Source organism: Triturus cristatus, chromosome 6, assembly GCF_964204655.1.
Source record: "Triturus cristatus chromosome 6, aTriCri1.1, whole genome shotgun sequence".
Taxonomy (NCBI): Eukaryota; Metazoa; Chordata; class Amphibia; order Caudata; family Salamandridae; genus Triturus; species Triturus cristatus.
The window spans coordinates 1837899998-1837921627 of record NC_140589.1 but is presented as its reverse complement, the minus strand read 5'-3'; the positions used below and the strand labels follow the sequence as shown (position 1 = coordinate 1837921627).

Genomic DNA, 21630 nt, shown 5'->3' with positions numbered 1-21630 from the left:
AACTCAAAATATTCACCAAAAATCAGCCGAGTACCAAAAACGAATTTACTCACCTGCTCTTAGGTGAGCTCCCAGTGCTGGATCTTGGTGCCCAGCACTGACTCTGAAAAGTACCCACAACTATACTTACCTTTACCTCATTTTTCTTCCATAGGAAACCATTGACTGTTTTTCTGTGAAATTTCTTCTAAGTGTTGATTTCTGCAATTTCTAAATATTCATCAAAAATCGTATCACATCTGAAAACGTAATTACTTACCTGTTTTGGATAAAGGTCCCAGTACTGAGTCTAGACACCCAGTACTGGATTACAAAAGAAACGATAACCTACTGTACCTGTAACCTACATTTCCTTCCATAGGGAATCATTGATTGTTTGCTCTGTAATATTTTCTAAGTGCTAACTTTTGAAATAGCTCAATATTAGTTAAAAATCATTCCAGTACCAAAGTCGACTTTCAACAGCTGATTCTGAGAACTGACCCAGGACTGGATCTAGGATCCAAGCCTGGAATTACAAAAGTAATCTAAAAAGTAATCTGTTGCATATAACGAATAGTTTCTTACCTGTCGGTGTAGTTTTGCAGCTTGAAGATCTTTCTGGATTCACTATGCTGTGCATTATTCCGCGATCTTGTGGTTGGGTCCGGATTCGTAGTCTTTTCTTTGTTTTTTTTTTTTTTTTTCGTAGCCCAGGTGGGCGTCGACGTCCACCATTTGGTGCACCTCCCGTGACGTCGTCGTGCTTCCTGCGGAAGTCCCACCTTTGGGGCGCCATCTTCGGGTTCTTTTTTCCTTTCCTTCTTTTTTTTTTTTTTTTTAACCCTAGGCGATTGATTAATCCTTCTTGTCCCTTTATCTGTATGTTTTCATTTCTTTGATCTTTTCCATTTTACCCCCTCTTCCTCCAGCCTCATCTTCCTGGCGGAGGTGGGTGGGTTCGCTAGTGAATCCAGAAAGATCTTCAAGCTGCAAAACTACACCGACAGGTAAGAAACTATTCGTTTTGCAGCGTGAATCTTTCTGGATTCACTATGCTGTGCATAGACTTTGTAGCGGTTTTCCTAATTCTGTGGCGGCTGGGTGGTAGATGAGCGTTGGTCGTTGAAAATGTGCTGAAGCACCTTCTGTCCAACCTGTGCTTCCTTGTTCATCTGAATGTCCACGCAGTAGTGTTTCGTGAACGTGTGCACAGATGCCCAAGTTGCCGCGAGGCATATGTCCTGGATGGGCGTGTTCGCCAGGAAGGCCACGGTGGCCCCTTTCTTCCTTGTGGAGTGAGCCTGCGGCCCCTCCGCTAGCTCCTGTCCGGCCTGTTTGTGGCAGAATTGAATAGGGAGGGCAATCCACCTTGCGATGGTGCCCTTAGTCACTGGCCTACCCATGAAGCTAGTAGCAAAGGACACAAACAGCTGTTTCGACTTCCTGAGTTCCTTGGTTCTCTCAATGTAGTGCATCACCGCTCTTCTGGCATCGAGGGTGTGCAGTGCCTTTTCTGCGTTTGTAGTCGGGTTTTGGAAGAAACTTGGTATCTGGATACTCTGATTCATGTGGAACGCCGACACTACCTTGGGCATGAAGTGTGGGTCCGTTCTCAGGACTATTCTATCTTTGTGAATCTGAATGTAGGGTTCCTGCAGCGTTAGTGCTTGAAGCTCGCTCACCCTGCGTAGTGAGGTTATGGCCACCAGAAAGGCTGTTTTCATAGTCAACATCTGCAGTGTGGCCTTGTGAATGGGTTCAAACGGTGCCTTCATGAGCTCCGTCAGGACCACATTCAGATTCCATGCCGGCGGCGGCAACCTTTTCGGGGGGGCCATCCTTTTGGCTCCTTCCATGAATCTCCTCACCACCTGCGAGCTGAAGAAACTTCCACCTTTTTCACCTCTGGTGTAGGCCACGATGGCCGCTAGGTGTACCCTTAGTGAGCTCGAGCAGAGGTTACTCTTTAGAAGGTGTGTGAGGTACCTCAGTACTGTTGAGTCTCTTGTCATTCTGTTTTGCAGGCCCTTTTTCCGGCACCACACAGTGAACCTCTTCCATTTTGCGCTGTAGCATTTTCGTGTAGTTGGTTTCCTCGCCTCCCGTAGCACTCGCATCGTGCTCGGCGGCAATCTTAGGTGTGCGAACTCTAGGTCTTCAGGAGCCATGCCGCCAGGTTGAGGGTCTCTGGCTCTGGGTGCAGGACCTCTCCGTTTTGCATTGAGAGCAGGTCCTTCCTCCTCTCGAACCTGTATGGGTCGCCTTGTGCCATTTCTTGAATTTGTGAGAACCATGTCTGCCTCGCCCACTGCGGAGCCACCAGGATCAGAGTCATGTTGCTGGTTCTGCACTTGTCGAGCACTCTGTGCAACAGGGGTATCGGTGGAAAGGCGTAGGCAAATGTCCTCGACCAGCTTATCCATAGGGCATTTCCCTTGGATTGCTGATCTGGTTGCCTGGACGCGAAGCTTTGGCATTTTGCATTGTGGCGTGTTGCAAATAGGTCTATTGTGGGAGTCCCCCATCTCCGGAAGAGTTTCTCCGTTTCCTGGCCATTGAGCTCCCACTCGTGTGATGCTGAGGTCTGCCTGCTTAGCCAGTCTGCCTCCACATTGTCCTTCCCCGGTAGGTGAATTGCCAGTAGATCTATCCTGAGAGGTATGGCCCATCTCCAAATCTCCTGAGCTAGGGATGAGAGCGGGAACGACTGTGTCCCCCCTTGTTTGTTGATGTAGAACATCGCCGTGGTGTTGTCCGTTTGGACCAACACCCTCTTGTTGAACAGGTGTCTCTGGAATGCCTTCAGGGCTAGCAGGATTGTTTTCAACTCGAGGTAGTTGATATGGCGGACCGCATCTGCTGGGGCCCATAGACCCCTCACTCTGAGGTTGTCCATGTGCGCTCCCCATCCCTTCTGCGATGCGTCCGTGGTAATGGTCACTGTTGGGATTGGTGGTGTCAGGCTTCTCCCTTTTGTTATGTTGTCTCTGTTCCACCAAGTTATCTCCTCCTGCACTGCGTGCGTAACAACCACTAGATCCTCCCAACTTCCGTTTGCTTGTGACCATTGTTGTTGTAGCCATTCCTGGAATGGTCTCATGTGCAGGCGTACATTCGGCACCAGCTGGATACAGGACGCCATCATCCCCATCATCTTGCTCACAGCCCTCACTGTCAGAGCTCGCCCCTTCTGGTAGAGCTTCGCCTCCTTCAGTAGAGCCTCTGTCCTCCTGTCGCTGGGCACTACTGTACTGTTGCGGGAGTTGATCTTTGCCCCCAGGAAAATCTTCACCTGCTCCGGTTCCATCGATGATTTTCCCCAGTGGATCGAGAATCCCAGATTCGTGAGGGTGTCTGTTACGCGTTTTGCGTGCCTCTCGCACTTTCCGCGTGAGTTTGCCCAGCCAGTCGTCCAAGTAGGGGTAGACATGTATTCCCTGCCTTCGTAGGTGCGCCGCTACCGCCGACAGGCATTTTGTAAAGACCCTTGGTGCTGATTTTAATCCGAAGGCCAGGGTCGTGAACTGGTAGTGTTCTTGTTCGATGTTGAATCTTAGAAGGCCCTTGTGCCTTCTGTTTATTGGGATGTGAAGGTAGGCATCCTTGAGGTCCACGGTGACCATGAAGTCCCCTTCTCTTATCTGTGGCAGAACCTCCTGCAGTGAAGTCATTTTGAACCTTTGCGTTCTGATGAACTTGTTTAGGTAACGGAGGTCTAGTATGGGTCTGAGGTCTCCGTCTACCTTCGGAACCACGAAGTAGTTTGAGTAGACCCCTTTGTTGCGTTCTCTGAACGGCACTGTCTCTATGGCTCCCTTTTGCAGGAGTTTCTGCGTTTCTTCTCTGAGTATTGCCAGTTCTTGGGCCGATCTCAGTCTTCCCTTTGGGTTCCTGTTTGGAGGTTTTTTCTCCAAATCTACGCAGTATCCGTACTGCACAACGTTCCGTATCCACTTGTCTGTGGTTATACGCCGCCACTCCTGAAGGTAGAACCTCAGTCTTCCGCCTACTGGTGTCGTATGCTCGTAGGCTCTTGAATCTTCTCTTCCCCCTGATGACACTTTTTTGCGCCTCACCCTTGGGGTCCTGACGAGGGTAGGCGTCCTCTTGCGTGCTGAGTCACTTCGTCGAGGGCTGTTCGCCCCCTCTCCTCCTTTGGCCACGTCCGTTCCCTCTCCCGCGAAAGGACTGGCCCCGAGGTTGATATTGCCAGTTTTGCTTCTGCTGACCTTGTCCGTGACCTTCACCCTGCTGACTTTGTTGGAACGCCTGGTGCGACGTCCCCTGCTGGCTTCCTCCCCTACCGTAGGGTCTCCTCGAGGGATTTCCTCGCCTCATTCCCCTCAGCTGTAGGGCCCCCATGGACCTCGCCGTCTCGTTTTCTTTTTTCAGCTGGGTGAGCTTGTCGTCCACTGTTGCTCCGAACAGTGTCTCTCCGTTGAAGGGGGTGCCAAGGATGTTGTTCTGCACTTCCGGTTTGAATCCCGAGATTCTTAGCCATGCATGCCTCCTCTCTGTGACCCCTATGGCCATGAGTCTTGCTGAAGTCTCTGCCCCATCCAACGCCGTCTTTATACAGGAGTTGGCGATGTTCTTGCCTTCGTCTATCAGGTGAGAGGCTCTCTGGCGGTATTCTTCGGGGAGGTGCTTTACTAGCTCCCCCATCTCATCCCAGTGCTGGTATTGGTGTCTATTGAGGAGTGCATTTGAATTCGCCATGCGCCAGTGCATTGCGGCGTTCCTCTCGACCTTTCTTCCTGTGAGGTCAATCCTCCTGCTCTCCTTATCCGGAGGTGGGCCCGAAGTTGCTGGTACGTTGGCCCTTCTCCTGGCCGTGGAGGCTATGATGGAGTCCGCGGTCACGCTACCCTTGATGTAAGGGGGGTCCAGGGAGGAGTGCTTATATTTCTTCTCTGTCCTGGGCGTGATCGACCGGCAGGTCGCAGGTTCCTTGAAGGCTTCTCTCCCCTGATTCATCACGCTTTGTAGCATGGGGAGGAACTGGCTCCTTGTCTGGATGGGGAGCAGTGTCTCGACGAGAAAATCGGCTTTCGGTTTTTCCTCGTCGAGTTTGACGCCGAAGGCCATTGCTGCGCTCCTGACCACCATATTGTAGACCCCGATGTCGTCGGGTGGCGAAGGCCTCGAAGGGTACGTGTCCACGGGCTCCTCCGGGTTTTCGGTGTCGAGATCGTGCCATTCGACGTCGTTGCTGGTAGATGCCGCCGATTCGTAGAACGACCGTTGGTCTTCTTCCTCGGCTTCTCCCTCATAATAGGGCTCTTCTTCCTCTTCGAGATCCCTTGTCAGCCCTTCGGCGTCGAACTCGTCTTCGACCTCACCGACGTCCGCCGATGAAACCGTTGGAATCTTGAATTCCTTCATCCTGGCGTCGAACTCCTTCTTCCTTTGAAGGATGTTCTCCATTTCGGCCTCGAGCCGCCTTTTCTTTTTCTCCATCTCGGAGATGCTTTCGGCGTCGACCGCGGGTCTTTGATGAAACTTGCGTCGACGTCGAACGTTCTTTCTGCGACGATCGGCCCGTTTCATGGGATGCTTTCGACGACCCTTGCCTTTCGGCGTCTTTCGGCACCAGGGAGTCCTTTTCTAAGGATCCGCTCGGCCTCTTGTCCGTGGTTCCCCCTTTGGACGTCGAAGTTTTCGGCGCCTGGGCTCCCTTCGTGGACTTTGACTCAGATTTTCTCGAGTCACCCTCGTGTTGTCGAGGTACTTTCTGTTTTGCGCTCGACGATTCTCTTACCTCGTCTTCTTTTTTCTTGTCGGTCTCTACGACCGTGAAGTTTTCGGCTGTCTCGGCGACGTTGTCCTCGTCGTCCGTGGAGAGGCCCAGATCGTAGAGCGTCGGGGGCTTCCCCTTGCCATCCATGTTGGCGTTGGCTCTTCTCTGCCGCTCTCTCACCCTGAGTGTCTTCGGCGCGAAGGCTGAGCAGGCGTTGCAGTCGATACTCTGGTGATCGACCGGTAGGCAGAGGTTGCAGACCGGATGCTCGTCTTTCTGCGCGAACTTGTGGTGGCAGTTTGGGCAGAACTTGAATGGCGTCTTGTCCATTGCGCTCAGGGTCTCTGAGCGTGCATTCTCCAAGGCCGTCGAAGAAAAGGGGCGCTGGTCCTCCTTTCTTCGCGCTCCTGATGAAATCTCTTCCTTTCCGGATATCTTCTAGTGATTCTATCGACGAAACTCGCTTTTCTTCCTTCGAGTGTAATTCTGGAGCTTCCCGATGACGATCCAGACCCAACGGCGGAAAAAAGAATCTGAAGATGGCGCCCCAAAGGTGGGACTTCCGCAGGAAGCACGACGACGTCACGGGAGGAGCACCAAATGGTGGACGTCGACGCCCACCTGGGCTACGAAAAAAAAAAAAAAAAAACAAAGAAAAGACTACGAATCCGGACCCAACCACAAGATCGCGGAATAATGCACAGCATAGTGAATCCAGAAAGATTCACGCTGCAAAACTTGAATTTATCATTGAGCTCAATGTATTGTGTTTAGAAATAGAGTTGCCTACTGCAACTACTTGTAACTGTTTACTACAAAGTCTATTGCATATACAAAAGTATTTTTATGAAACATCTCTTGTCGAGAAAGTATATTTTAATTCCAAGTGTTGGTTCTAAAATAAAACAAGCATATATTTTTATATACAAACCATTGGCCTAGAGTTCAGTTATTGAGTGTCTGGAACTATTTGCTGACTGAGTGTGTACAACAAATGCTTTACACTGTCCTCTGATACTGCCTTACTGCTCGACCAGGCTACCACTTTAGAGAGCAGGGTTATATCTACCTTTAGCCTCTGCCAAGCCTCTGGGGACTGTGGACTATGTGCACACTGGACTATGTGCACACTGGACTATGTGCACACTGGACTATGTGCACACTGAACCTTACCTTGGTGCAGTATATACAGAGCCACTTTCTTACAGTACCCCATTGAAGCCCCTGTTCTATGACCTAGAATGTAATCGTCTGGAGGAGACAGTAAGGTTCAGACCGATAGCCTACGGGCGCAGACTTTGGTCCACTCCTGAATTATCACACTATGCTAAAGCATTTAAGGACGTCAGACAAGCCGATACCACTTGTAAGATAAGCTGGCTACAAAAGGTGAAGTGCACCTCTTCCTTTAAAGTGGCTTCCTCTATAAGAACCTCTGTAGAAGGTTCTAGATGAAGAGGTTTGTCCCTAATTTTTGGATTGTGACTCAGAGGTCACAATGTATATGAACGTGATATGCAGGTTGGAGGAACAAACTAATAAAGAAATCTAAAAAAAAAAAAGTACATTATTGTGGGAGTTGGTGCTCTGGGGTTAGACTCCGGGGTCCCCCAGGGTCAAGGATGCAAACTTGTTACACCGTCAGCGGCACTAGGGCGCCGGGCGCAGAGTGCTGAGGCCCAATGTTATCCAATGGTGGATAGGGGGCCTCGGGTTGGTGGCTGCTGGCGAGCAGGCCACAAGGTTGTGGGAGCCAAGCTCCTGGTGTTCGGCTCAGGGCAAAGGGGCATCCCGTTTAGCACAAAGTGCACGCGCAGCAGCGCAGGGGCGGCTGGGTGCAGGGTGCTGTTTTGGGGTCGGATGCCCCATTTTCAATGGGGATTGTTGGCTTTGTTTTTTAGCTGCAGGCTCAGTCCAGGAAGACTTCCGGGAGGAATCAACAGCTGGGCAGGTAAGTTGGAGGGTTCGGGGACGTAGGTGCATCTCGGGTTCTTTTCTCCAGGGTGCAGGGCAGCTGGATGCAGTGGTGTCTTTTGAGGTCGGATTTCACCTTACCGGGCCACTCGTAGTTGGGGAGGTCTCCGTGCAGAGGCTGCAGGCAACGTCAGGGAGTCAGAGGTGTCAACCCACGGTGGACTCGGACTCTGGAGTGCTAGGGGACCTCGCCGGGACCGGTAGGCCACTCTAACTCGGGCTGTAGTCGACCGGTGCAGTCGTGATTCCATATGAGGTTTCTTTTTCCTCAGCAGGCTTGGAGTATTTCTTTGGTGTTTCTTCTGAACAGAGCGGCTGTTCACAGGCGATCCGGTCTTTGTTGAAGGCAGTCTACTTTCGTCCTTTCTCTTCTTAGGTTGCGGGAATCTGCTTTCTTGGTTTAGGGCTAAACGCTAAATACCGTATATAGGGGGTGTTTAAGGGGACTCGAGGTCATTAGCCAATGGGCTACTGACTTTAGGGTGACTACACCCTTTGTGTGCTCACCCCACGTGGGGGAGTGAGCACAATCCCTAATCCGGATTGGGGAGAACCTGCCATCTGCAAGATGGCAGGCACTTTCCCCACCTGAAAGTGTGGAGTTGGCAGACGTGGGCACACCTTCTGGGTTGGCTAGTTTTTGATTGCCGAAACGGAGGGGAGACAGGAAGGGGGCCTGCTGCAGACAGGAGAGGCTGGGGGTCGCATTACAAAGGCTGCAAGGCCTTTGAAGCTCCCCTGCCACAGATGGCTCTTCCTGACCAGAGGGAGGTGTGAACACCTCCGCCCAGGAAAGGCTTTGTTTCTGGGTTCAGGGAGCAAAGGCTCCCACCCTAGGGGTCCAGAAACATGTCTTGTGGTGGCAGGCTGGTGTGTACCAGTCAGGGAACTCACTAGAGGCTGGTCGTTTTGCAGGGGGTATCTCTAAGATACCCTTGGAGTGCATATTTCATTAAATCCCACACTGGCATCAGTGTGGGCTTAATGTGCGGAGACGTTTGATACCAAACTACCAGTACCATATACTCTTAATGGCAGCATTGTACTTACAATGTCTAAGAATGTACTTAGACACTGTACGGGTATATCGCTCATGTACCTGCACCCTCACCACTGGTATAGGGCACCCAGCTAGAGGGGTGACTGATCTATGGTAGGGCAGTGAGTTGTAGGCATGGCACACAGGGATGTGTGCCATGTCTACTTCACTTTGTTTTGCACCAAAACACACAGCCTGCAATGGCAGTGTGTGTGTGAGTAAAGGTACAGGGCCACTAAGGGTGGCACAATAAGTTCTGCAGCCCTTAGAGGCCTTCCCTGGCCACAGCGCCCTTGGTACCAAGGTACCTTTTACAAGGGACTGACATGTGGCCAGAGAGTTGTCAATTGGGAGTACACAGTACAGTTTTGGGAAAAGAACACAGGCCCTGGAAACCTGACTGGCAGGAACCCAGGGCACATTAAGTCAAAGTGCGTCAGTAGTCTGGCAAAAAGTGGGGTGGGGGGGTTACTGCAATAGATACCCAGCTTCCTACAGTTACAAAAACAACCTGTAATCATCTGAGCCCAACACTAGATGGCGGACTTATGCAAAGCATAGGTGTATATATAGCACACATGCCTTGAAGATGATTTTTTTAATCTTAATTTTATATAAATATTTCACATTGATTAGATTTTTTAATTGCATTCTATCGAATACATATTAATACAATCAAATATGTAGGCTTTGGTGTTCATGTAATGGGTTTGAGATCCAATTTTAGGGGTCAAGGTTGGGATGGGTCAAAGGATTGGTAATTTTAATAAAGAGAATCCATAATGGCAGTACATAACGGCAGAAAATTAATGGTGGTCGAAGCTATGTGATATATCCCCACCAAGTAATAGCCGAAGTATTATGTACAGTACAGCACTTCTTTCATAGAGACCTCAAGCTGTGAAGAGATACGCACTTACTGTCTTGGGGCATTTAAAAATCCTTCTAACATTACAGCAGAAATATTTAAAATGCTCTCAAATCTCAGTAGGGTGGACAATGGTTATAATGGCAATAGTGCCTCGGTGCCCAGAGCAGGTGAGTGGGCATGCAGCTATTATCAGGCCTCAGCTGACCAGAAGGACCGAATTACTGGTTCATTCGAAGGCAACTACTTGCACTGATGCAATGAATCACTAATGATAAAGGGGGAGACACAGGCTTACCTTTAGCGACACCTCTTTCACCAAATTCCTAGTGTTGGGATCCACAAATGGAACAGTACTGGCCTCCGTTCCATCCAAGATTAACTTCCCCAGCATAGTTCCCTTCTCTCGGATCTTCTTGGTCAGGGCCCTGGTGTCAACTCCTAGATGTGGCCCAGAAAAAGGCATTTGTAAATAAAAACAAATACATCATTGAAAACTGATGTACGAACATGCAATGGTCTGGGTGAATCACAACAGCCATTCAGTGCAGGTTAGTTGCACCCCATTCATTCATCAGTCAAAATTCACCCTAGAGATTCTGGAGTTCTAGGAAATAAAACCTTTATGTCCCTCTTAAAACTTCGATAGCAAGCACCTCTCTGCCTCTTGTGCTTTAAGATACATTAGTAAGAAGTTCTCTATTTTACAAAGCTATACGTGAAGGAGTCAGACTTAAATGAATTAACACAAATAAATTACAGAATCTTGACATCGTGGGTTGATAGTATGCACAAGAGCCATGCCAGAATATTTGGATAATCTGAGTCATTGGTCAGGTGTTACCTTCTAGATTTACATGCAAATTTATCTCATTTAGGGATCCTAACAATCTGACACTCCTATACCCTTTGTGTGCGAATGTTGGCTGTCTGAGCCTTATGTACAATCATAAGTTACGAACAGAGTACTGCTCTAATTTTTATATATTAAATGTGTACAAAACCCAGTGCGCATGTCCAAAGTAGTGAAGAGCATGAGGCAGAGATCAAAAGACGCACTCTTATGCATGAGATTGAATATGCTACTTACCAGTATGCATCTGTTCTTGGCATGTAGGGCTGCTGACATTCATATCTGTGCATAGATCGCCGCCTAGTGTTGGGTCCTGATGTTTGCACGTTGTTGTCCTGGAAGAGTCTTCGAAGTATCCTGAGATAGGTGACTCCTCCCCTGGACCACAGTGCGCATGGGCATCCTCTCCATCCTCAGATTGTTTTTCGCCATTGTGGCAGTGATGGAGTAGATACAGAAAGTGATGACCATGCTTACAGTAATTCTGAGAGCTGCAGCTGCTACAGGCGCCGGGGAGGAGGGAGGGCGATATGAATGTCAGCAGCCCTACATGCCAAGAACAGATGCATACTGGTAAGTAGCATATTCAGTTCGAGGCATGTGGGCTGCTGAATTCATATCTGTGCATAGAATATATAGCAGTGCCCTCTTATTAGCGGCGGCTACCCGTGCCAGCTGCAGCGGTCTGAAAAAGAGTTTTGAGAACAGCCTGTCCTACAGCTGCCTGCTGTTTTGATTGCACATCTACACAGTAGTGTTTGGTAAATGTATGTACAGTGGACCATGTGCCTGCTCTACATATTTCGTGTAAAGGAATGTTTCCCAGGAAAGCCATGGACGCCCCTAACTTTCGTGTTGAGTGGGCTCGTGGGGGAATCGTTAATGTGCGTTTAGCTTTTTGATAGCAAATTTGAATACATTTAACGATCCATCTGGCTATACCTGCTTTGGAAATGGCATTGCCCTTGTGTTGTGGAGAAAAGGCAACGAAAAGTTGTTTTGTCTTCCTAAAATCCTTAGTTCTGTCTATATAGTACATGAGGGCCCTCTTTACATCTAGTGTATGGCGCATTCTCTCAGCGACATTTTGTGGATTTTGAAAGAAAACAGGCAGTTCAATAGTTTGATTCATGTGGAACTGCAATATTACTTTAGGCATGAATTTGGGGTTGGTACGTAGTACGACCCTGTTTGCGTGAACCTGTATGAATGGCTCTTGAATGGTTAGTGCCTGGAGTTCACTAACTCTTCTTAACGAAGTGATTGCTATTAGGAAAGCTACCTTCCAGGTGAGGAATTGAATCTCACATGAGTGGAGAGGTTCGAAGGGTGGACCCATCAGTCTGGTGAGGACCAAGTTGAGGTTCCACACCGGTGCTGGTGGGTGGCTTGGGGGAATTACTTGTTTAAGTCCTTCCAAGAAGGCTTTGATGGCAGGCACTTTGAATAAAGAGAGGTGCTGCCTGTTTTGGAGATAGGCTGCTATTGCTGTTAAATGGATACGTATTGAGGTGTATGCCAGATTGCATCGGTATAGGTGTAAGAGGTAGCAGATTATGTTTTGAATGGATGCGTCTAGCGGGTTAATGTCATTGTTGTTGCAGTAAATGACAAACCTCTTCCATTTAGCTACATAGCAAGCTCTGGTAGTGGGTCTCCTGGCCTCCTTGATGATCTCCATACAGTCCGGTGGCAGGTTTAGGTAGCCAAACTCTAGGACTTCAGGAGCCAGATTGCCAGGTTCAGCTGTTGCGGATCTGGGTGCTGAATTTCGCCATGGTTCTGCGTTAAAAGTGCGGGTTTGATCCGCAGCCTTTGATGCGGCACCACGGAAAGTTCCATAAAGGTGGTGTACCATGGCTGGCGCGCCCACGTTGGAGCAACTAGGATGAGTGTCAGTGAGTGCTGTCGCAGTTTGCGTGCCACCAGCGGTATTAATGGCGCTGGGGGAAAAGCGTACGCAAATCTGCCGGACCAGTTCATCCATATCGCATTGCCCTGCGACTGTGGATGTGGGAACCTGGCGGCAAGCTTTGGCATTTTGCGTTTTCGTTTGTGGCGAATAGGTCTATCTCTGGATGACCCCACTGCTGGAAGTACGGTTGGAGTACTGATGGGTGTAGCTCCCACTCGTGCATCTGGTGGCTGTGTCTGCTGAGCAGATCCGCCATCTGGTTGTCCTTGCCGGGGAGGTGTTCCGCCATGAGGAATATGTTCCTTTGAATGGCCCACTTCCACATGCTCTGAGCCAGATGAGACAACTGTGGAGAGTGTGTTCCTCCCTGCTTCTGTATGTAGTACATGGCAGTCATGTTGTCCGTCCGGATCAACACGACTTTGTTGCACAGGTGTACTTTGAATGCCTTCATGGCTACAAAGATTGCCATTAGTTCCAGAAGGTTGATGTGCATCTTCTTTTGCTGTGTCGTCCATAGTCCCTGCACTGTGTAATTGAGTACATGAGCTCCCCATCCCTGGAGAGAGGCGTCCGCTATCAGTACTATTTGTGGAACAGGCTCTTGGAACGGTCGGCCCTTGCAAAGGTTTTGTGGATTCCACCAATGCAGAGAGTCGTATGCCCGACCGCTCACCAACACTAGGTCTTTTAATTGCCCGTGAGCCTGATTCCATTGACGTGCCAAGCACTCCTGAAGCGGGCACATATGTAGTCTCGCGTGCGGGACTATGAAAATGCAGGAGGCCATCATGCCTATCAACTGTATGAACACTCGCGCAGGAAGGGAGTGTTGAGGTTTGAACTTTGAGATCAGCAGTTGCATGCTGTTGATCCTCACAAAATTTGGCTGAGCTGTGGCTGCCAGAATGTTTATGGTCGCACCCAGGTACTGTTATACGTGTGCGGGTTGGAGATGTGATTTTGGGTAATTTAGTGAGAATCCCAGACTGTGAAGAAGGTGGATGGTGAGGGACATGTGGCTGGCGCATTGGTGGGCTGACTTTGCTTGAACAAGCCAGTCGTCCAGGTAAGGGTAGACGTGAATGAGTTGTCTCCGTAGATGTGCAGCCACTGTAGCTAGGCACTTGGTGAAAACCCTGGGTGCTGTTGTCACGCCGAAGGGGAGGACTTTGAATTGATAGTGCTGTCTCTGAATAGTGAACCTGAGATATTTCCTGTGTGATGTCATCTTTGAGGTCTAGTGTGGCTAGGAAGTCTCAGTGGCTGAGCAGCGGGAGAACCTGCTGTAGGGTGAGCATATGGAAATGCTCTGACAGAATGTAGTGGTTGAGGGGTCTCAGGTCTAGTATAGGTCTGAGTGACCCGTCCTTTTTTGGGATTAGGAAGTACAGAGAGTACACCCCTGTCCCCTGCTGGTTGACGGGCACGACCTCTATTGCGCCCTTTTGCAGCATACTTAGCACTTCCTGCTGCAATAATGCTAAGTGCTCTACGGACATAGGACGGTGCTTTGGCGGTATGTTGGGTGGAGTGGAGGTTAATTCGAGACAGTAACCGTGCTGGATAATGTCTCTGACCCACCTGTCTGTGGTGATGGTTTTCCACGTGGACAGGAACCGCTGGAGTCTCCCCCGACAGGTGTTATGTGGTCGGGGGGAAGGGAGAGGGCGTCACTGTTTGTTTTTGGGTGAGGACCTGGTGTTGCCGTAACCACGTCCTCTGCCCTTGGTGCTGGAGCCACGATATCCACCTGTGTTGGTTTTATTGTAGGTACTCTGTGTGCCCCCTTTAGTGTATTGCTGCTGTGACCCCTGGCCTCTAGCTGCTCCCCTATTCCCGGGGCGACGAAAGGAGCCACTACGAAATTGCTGCGTTTGCAGAGCCCCCATTGACTTCGCAGTGTCAGTGTCTTTCTTTATTTTTTCTAAGGTGGTGTCAACTTCTGGGCCGAATAGGTAGTCGGGGTTGACTGGCTGATTTAGGATGTTGTTTTGAATCTCTGGTTTGAATCCGGAGATTCTTAATCAAGCGTGTCGGCGTAACATGACGCTGGTGTTAATTGCCCTTGCTGCTGTGTCGGCAGCATCCAGTGCGCACTTAATGGATGCGTTGGTAAGAAGTTGTCCCTCTCTGATGAGGAGCTCCGCTGCCTCTTTGTATTGATCTGGCAGATGCTGGAGTAGCGATTCTAGCATGTCGTAGTGTGAACGATCATAGCGGGCCAGGAGGGCCTGTGTATTGGCAATGCGCCAGATGTTTGCTGCTTGAGCTGCAATTCTCTTGCCTGAGGTCTCCAGCACCTTGGACTCTTTGTCTGGGGGAGGAGCATCACCTGTTTGCGAGTGGGCTCGTTTGCGAGCGTTAGCAACCACCATGGAGTCCAGAGGTAACTGACCCCTAATGTACATAGGGTCTCCGGGTGCAGGCTTGTATTTTTTTTCAATCCTGGGGTTTAGCACCCTTGCCCTGGTTGTTTCTTTGAAAATGTCCTTTGCAGGTTTGAGAACACCTTTCAACATGGGCAAAGTTTTGACAGTTCTCTCGGAGGAGGCGAAAGTGTCCACTAAGAAGTCTTCCTCAACCGTGTTATAGTGGAGTTGTACTCCATGATTGGCAGCTGCACGTTCTATGAGGGCATTGAAGGCAGCAGTGTCCTCTGTGGGAGATGTTTTGGTGCTGTAAAGCTGCGTGTCCTGGGTATCTGTCGCGGTACCCTGGTCTGTAGGGTCATCCCATACTTGATCTGGGTCCTGCTGCTCTTCAGTATCGATATCCCTAGGGTAGGTGGTATCATCACCCATGTAGTCCTCCATTGCGTCTGTTTCGGAGGGCGTAGGAGAAAAGGATTGGGGATCCTGATAGGAGGTTTGCAAACGTTCATACAGAACCAGTTCCGACTCTGCTGGCAATTTGTGCTTCAGAGGTATTCTGTAGGAGTCCAAGGCCTTCTCTGGCGTGATCTTCCGTTCAGTCTGCCAGTGTCGGCGTCGATGAATTGTGGCTGTGACGGCTCAGAAGGTGAGTGTCCAGTAGATGGGGACTGTGTCTGGCGGACACGTGTTCGGATCTCGAACATCTTCGGCGCCGTGGATGGCGGCAAACCAAAAGTGATGTTGGTTGGCGTCGAGGGTGCTTTTGGAGCCTTGTTCGTGTCGGGACCCGACGTGGATCAGAGGGCTGCCCGTTCCCTGATGCGTTGCAACGACGCCGCGACTTGTCGCACCGAGAACGCCGAAGGTTCTTTGGTGCCGGTCGGTACCGTGGAGGTAGGCGTCGACTGCTTTGGAGCCACAGGGTCATCGATCCGAAGAGAGATATCAGCGGTCATCGGAGTCGATGACTTGGCGTGTGCCGCCGTCTTCGAGGTGGACTCAGATGGGGCGGCCATTTTGCCAGGGGCCGAGGCATTCTTGTGGGACCGAGGGCCCTCCTTTTTGGGTCGGTACCGATATCCGCTGCAGCGAGTTCGGCGCCGAAATCCCTCTTAGTGCGTTCGGAGCCGACGGTCTGTGTTGGCGTCGAAGAAGTGGAGGCCTTCGAGCCGATCACGGCCAGTTTCACTTTTGGTTTCGGTGGAACTGGTGCGACTATTGGTTTCGGTTTCGTTGAAGGGAATCCAGTCGTCTTTGGTAATAATGGCTCGTGCGGGATGTTCGAGGCCGGGCCCGAAGGCGGGGCCGAAGAACTTTGGGATTGATCTCGGGTAAGGCCCGGAGGCGATCCCTCGACCTGAGCCGTAGAATGACGCACATTGACGGCCTCCGTATCGACGGGTGGGCCTGGCTCTTCGCTAGAGCTATCTTCTTCGGCCCCAAAGGCCTCATCGTAGTCTCCTACCTCGTCGACGGCTTCTTCCCTGTGAAAAAGCACTTCATCTGCGTCTTCCGATCGGGAATCGTGTTCGGAAGCGGGGCTGGAGTTTACTTCTTCCACGCTCTCAACATCCTCGTCCTCGGTGCTGAAGATGTTGGCCGGGGCAGGCGCCGATTGCTGCGCTTCTAATCTCGCTGCCCGTGGATTCCAGAGAGTCTTCTTCGATCTGAATCGGGCACAGGCCATACACTTCGATTCGTCGTGATCCGGTGAGAGACATTTGTTGCATACCGGGTGGACGTCGATGTGTGGGTATTTGGCGTGGCATACAGGACACCGTTTGAATGGGGTCCTCAATTCCATCGTCGATATAAGGTCGATGTTCGGACCAAACGGATCCGAAAGGATGGAAGAAGTTTCTAAACTAAGTAAGAAAGCAGTCGATACCGAACGGGAACAGTACCGACGAAAACTAAAGGCCTTTTGGCCTTAAACTAAATTTTCCTAACTTGAGCCAAGATAAGCACATCCGAACCCAATGGCGGAAAAAAACAATCTGAGGATGGAGAGGATGCCCATGCGCACTGTAGTCCAGGGGAGGAGTCACCAATCTCGTGATACTTCGAAGACTCTTCCAGGACAACAACGTGCAAACATCCGGACCCAACACTAGGCAGCGATCTATGCACAGATATGAATTCAGCAGCCCACATGCCTCGAACAAAGGAGCGAATTAGATTGAAAGGCTAACAAAAGTCTACGAAACATGCGCTACTGGGGAATGATAGAAAAATAAATACTGTTGCAGGCATTGGTTCTGGTAGACAGAGAAGAATGAACATTTGTTAGTGGGGTGAAATTCAGTAGTACCACGCATTACAATGGACTTACATTTTACATCTCCATTTTTAACCTCAAAGAATTGTAACCTGCTTTTGCCAAAGGGTGAGGACATGCACTCATGTTTTATGGTTACTTTCAGGATACCTGCTTGGGGAGAACTGCAGTTTTGAGGTTATATTGTCCTGTAACAAAGTATTACATGTGGCATCACTAGAAGGACAGAAGGGATGATGTACACTAGGAGGACCCCTGGATGTCTGGTCAAAGACGTACCACCCTCCCCTTAAACATTTTTCTGGACATACGTTGATTTCCCTTCCAGTGGCCTCAGAAGTCATGTGAGCGCACTGGACATGCTCCATGGGATTCTGCTTTTATCGACCTCACATCAGATCAGGAACAACCAAAGTGTATCAACTTGTTAAGTTAAAGTAGCCAATAGCTGCATAGATGTCTGGGTGGTATTTGTCTTACGCTTTTGGGGCAACATTTTATACTTAAAGTCCAGAGTGATGCCCAAGGAACACAGCTGGGTCAAGATTTTTAAGCAGCTAGAACCATAGCACCCTTTTGGGAGAGCACAGCTCAAGCTACAAAACGACATACCATACAGCTTAACTAGACAATGGGGTGCTTCGGACGTTCCACAAGCAAATCCAAACCAAGTGTCATAGGATACAACTATCCCTGGGGCTAAAGATAGCAGAAATCTAGCTCCATAAGGATATAATAGCATTGTGATTCAGACACACAAGCTAATATTTTCTTACTGTTTTGAGGATCTTAGTTTTAACCCTTCCATAGGGAGTAACTTGGCTATCCCTTAAGAGTGATCATGTAGTTTGGCCCTGTGGCAAACGGCAGATGCGACTGACCACCAAGGGAAAAGGCTTCAGAGATGGAGTTCCCTCATATCCATCTTTGAGGAGTAAAATTAACAAAAGGATCCACACTCAGGGAATGGGGCTTGTCAAGTCTGAATGGTCAATTCCAGTGAAGTCCTAGTGCAGGCCAAGAAGGCGCCCTGCACTCCCCTCTACCTCTTTCTGCATCCACTTCCAACCTAGCGTGATCATGCCTCCATTCATCCAACAACGGGCAAAACTAATGCTTACAGATGTGGACGAAGCAGCAGAATACTAGTGGAGCCACGCCGAAAGGTTGCACACCATTTACTAGATGAACAGCACATTCTGCCTCTTAGGTACTGAATGTGGTTACAGGAGCACGGCATAATATGCGCACTTGATCCCTGCAGTGCGTTTAGCAAGTTTTTCTACATTTTCAATAAGGTCAATCTGTTTAGTACCTTAAACATTGTGGTATCTTTACTGCTCTCAATATGGTTTCTAAGCACCACTTTATTAAAAATGAAACTGTATTAACTACCTAAAATTTAATAAATTATAACAAAAAACAAAAAAAAGACTGAACGTGCACAATTTAGGAGAGTAGGATCTGCTTCTTATGGTAACCCCCATTTTTAGGTCGCGCCTGACCCAGCGCATGCGCTGGTCTGACGAGACTTATTGAGAGGGCTCCAAAAAGTGCTAGCAGGCCAGCCTAGAGCTACAGTGCATGTGCGCGGGCGCGCGCGCCGCACTTTACCGCAATTACTATCACTTTCGCGGCCACACGGCCGCTTTGATGTTTGATCGCGATCACTTTCACTTTCGCTTTGCATAGCCAATAGGTCTCGCTTTTGGGACCTTATAAGTATTTAGTTATACAAATGTTGCATGGCAAAACACTTATAAGGTCCCAAAGGCAAGACCTATTGGCTATGCCAATGCTGGTTTGCTTAGGTTTCACTGTTTTCGACTTTAGTCTGGCTGGGACCCAGCTATCCAGGGTCCCTGCCTAGCTGCTTCCTCTCTAAAATGATTGCATGTACTTTAGGTACACCACAGATTGGATTCTGGGGCACCCTTATAAGTCCCTGGTATATGGTATATTATATACCCAGGGTATAGGTACCCCAGAGGCCTCTCAGGGGCTGCAGCATGTATTATGCCACCCCTGGGAAACCAATTAGAATGCAGCCTGTGTAAGGTGGTGTATGCAACCCTTACTCAGTTATAGGTTCCCAATATCTATCCATATCACTGCACGTATAAACCTATCAGTCACTCCTATGGCAGGCCTTATCAATCCGAAGACAGGGTGCTGGGTTTTATGTGAGAGGGTGCGCATGCATGAGCCGAGCCCCTCTGCCGCCTTCGGAACCTTTATTCTGGGGTTGTTTGTGATGCAGCCAAACCATATACTCTTAAGTGCATTATAACCTCGCGGTAAATGCTAACTTTGGAATGGCTGCATGGAAACATGACGTTTTTGGTGTCAAACACCTTGGAATCATACCTCCCCCGCCAGTTACTGGCGGGGAGGTATGATTCCACCCTACTAAAGGGAGAAACATGACTTCACCGGTACACCCGGTACCAGCTTAACAGAAGCCTGGCATCACAAAATGGATGCTGCCAGCCACAGACACGAGTCTGCCCTACTGCTGCTGGCCGAAACTCTGGCAGGGGAGGCTGGACAATAGGTTTCCTGTCACAGGGAGGTGTAACCACCTCCCAGACAGGCTTTAGTGTATTGGGGATGGGTGGGTGCACTCCAAGAGTGCTTTGATGTCTGCACTGAGGACACATTTGGTGTCCCTGTGCATAGTCCAGCTCAAACCGGTTACAGGGGCTACCAGCCTCTGCTCTGGTGCGAAACTGGAAAAAGGACATGGGTGTAGCCACACCTCTGTCCTGACCGTCCCATAGGTGGGTCCCCAGAGTTTGCCCCACCCCTTCCTTGGGTATTAAGTAGGAACCCCCGTCTACAGGACTTTAGATTTACCTGGACGAGACTCTGCTACAGAATCCCAGAACTTCTACTATCTACACGACGTTGGATGACCGAAGAATCTCCCTTGGAGTAAAGGAGTTACTCCCCTGCAAGGCAGGCACCAAAGACGCATCTGTCCGGTTTGCATCTACGCAATGCCTGAAGGACTCCGAAGACTTTGCAACACAGGAGGTGGGTTTCCAAGCTTCCGAGGCCGATCCGTGCTCTCAGCGACCCCGAGATCCAAAGCCCTCGAGGGGAGAGTGCAACCCGAACCCCTGGACACCGTGCACATTTGCAGCAGCATGTGCTTCTTGGCGATCCCTGAGGCTATGCTTTGGGCTACTTGTAGTCCAGACCCCGAGCAGCGATTCCACCGATGATTACTGGCCTACGCTCCTAGAGTGTCCCGTGGGCTGGTATTTAGTGATTCCTCTCGAGGTCCCTTCGCGATCCCTTGTCTGTCGACTTGTGGGTCCCTGAGAAGGGTGCTTTAACTTTCAACGGGCTTACCTGGTTGCTCCAGACGTGCCCGGACACTCCATCGCCAAAGGACCTTGCTGGTCCACATCAAAGCAGTTTTACTCTCACAGCGTGGGTTGCCGTTCCCAAGGCTTGTTGGTCTCCAATCCGGACATCGACCCTCCAGCACTCTACCTCCTTCGTGGGACAGCTTGCCTGCAGACTGTGGTAGTCGTCGCCTCCTCCTGGTCTCCGTGGCAGTGGAGTCAAGCTTCACCTCATCGCACCTGAAACACCTGACATTGGTGGGCATTCGAGTATCGTGTCTCTGGCCACTGGCAAGTGACCCAGAATCTGTCCCCTCTGCTTTCAGGTTCATCACATCTTCGATCCAGGCTTGGATCACACCGGACACTTTTCCTTTCCACAGCAGCAGCACTTTGCAGCAACTCACCATTGACGACATCGAAGATTCCCAACACCATTTGACACCTATGCACCCGGCTTCCCTGGGTTAGGTAACGCAAGTACTGCGGTGCTCACATGGTTGCTGACCTTAGAACCTTCTATGACTGAAAGGGTTTGCTCCAAGTCCGCTCCTAAGTGTCCTTAAACTCTTAAATTCCAACCGCTACTTGCCCATAGGTTTGTACAGAGCTCGTGGCTGTGTTCTCACACTGCACGCGTACCCCGTGGGTCCCCTGTGCCACTACCTTGGGTGGTTCCTTGGGTTCCCAGCGATTCTACGTGCTCTAGGCACTGTGTCTAGTCAAGTCGTGGTTCTTATACCACTTTCCTAATATATGGCTTGGTCTCCCCCTGGTGCCCATTGTATATTGTGCTATTTACTGTAGTTAAAGAACTGTATTATTGTGTGACTTGCTCTCTAATCTCATAAAGAGGTTAGTAGAGAGTGTTTAGAAATACATACATATATTTTATATATATACCTTGTGTGGTTCTCCTTTCATTTAGTTATTCAAGAGATTATAATCTGGTAAACCAAGCTGCTTTACACTCCTTCAAGACTTAGCCTAAAGGCTGCTCTCCATAGCTACCACTAGAATAGCTTTCAATAAAGGTGGTCTTAAACCTAATCATCAATAAGGGTTGTTTGGACTGGTGCAAGGTGCCCACTACAACTAGTGGACAGCATTTACCAGGCCAACTTCTCACTTTGGTGTGCAGCGGTGGGATTCAAGCTTGCTATTGCTTTACCAGATGATCTCATTGAGTGACTAACTGAAAACGACTATAGGTACATATAAACGAAGTTTAGAATACAGTAAGTTCTACTGAA

General features: G+C 49.6%; 1 protein-coding gene across 2 annotated transcripts in view; it reads right to left on the bottom strand.

The window, feature by feature from the left end:
* The window catches only part of CAD (carbamoyl-phosphate synthetase 2, aspartate transcarbamylase, and dihydroorotase), a 399701-nt gene that overhangs the window by 254705 nt on the left and 123366 nt on the right, over positions 1-21630 (bottom strand). For both annotated transcript variants that reach the window (XM_085613270.1, XM_085613271.1), the window contains exon 4: positions 9902-10044. In XM_085613270.1, the coding sequence (XP_085469396.1) occupies positions 9902-10044 (143 nt within the window). The remainder of the gene's footprint in view (positions 1-9901; positions 10045-21630) is intronic.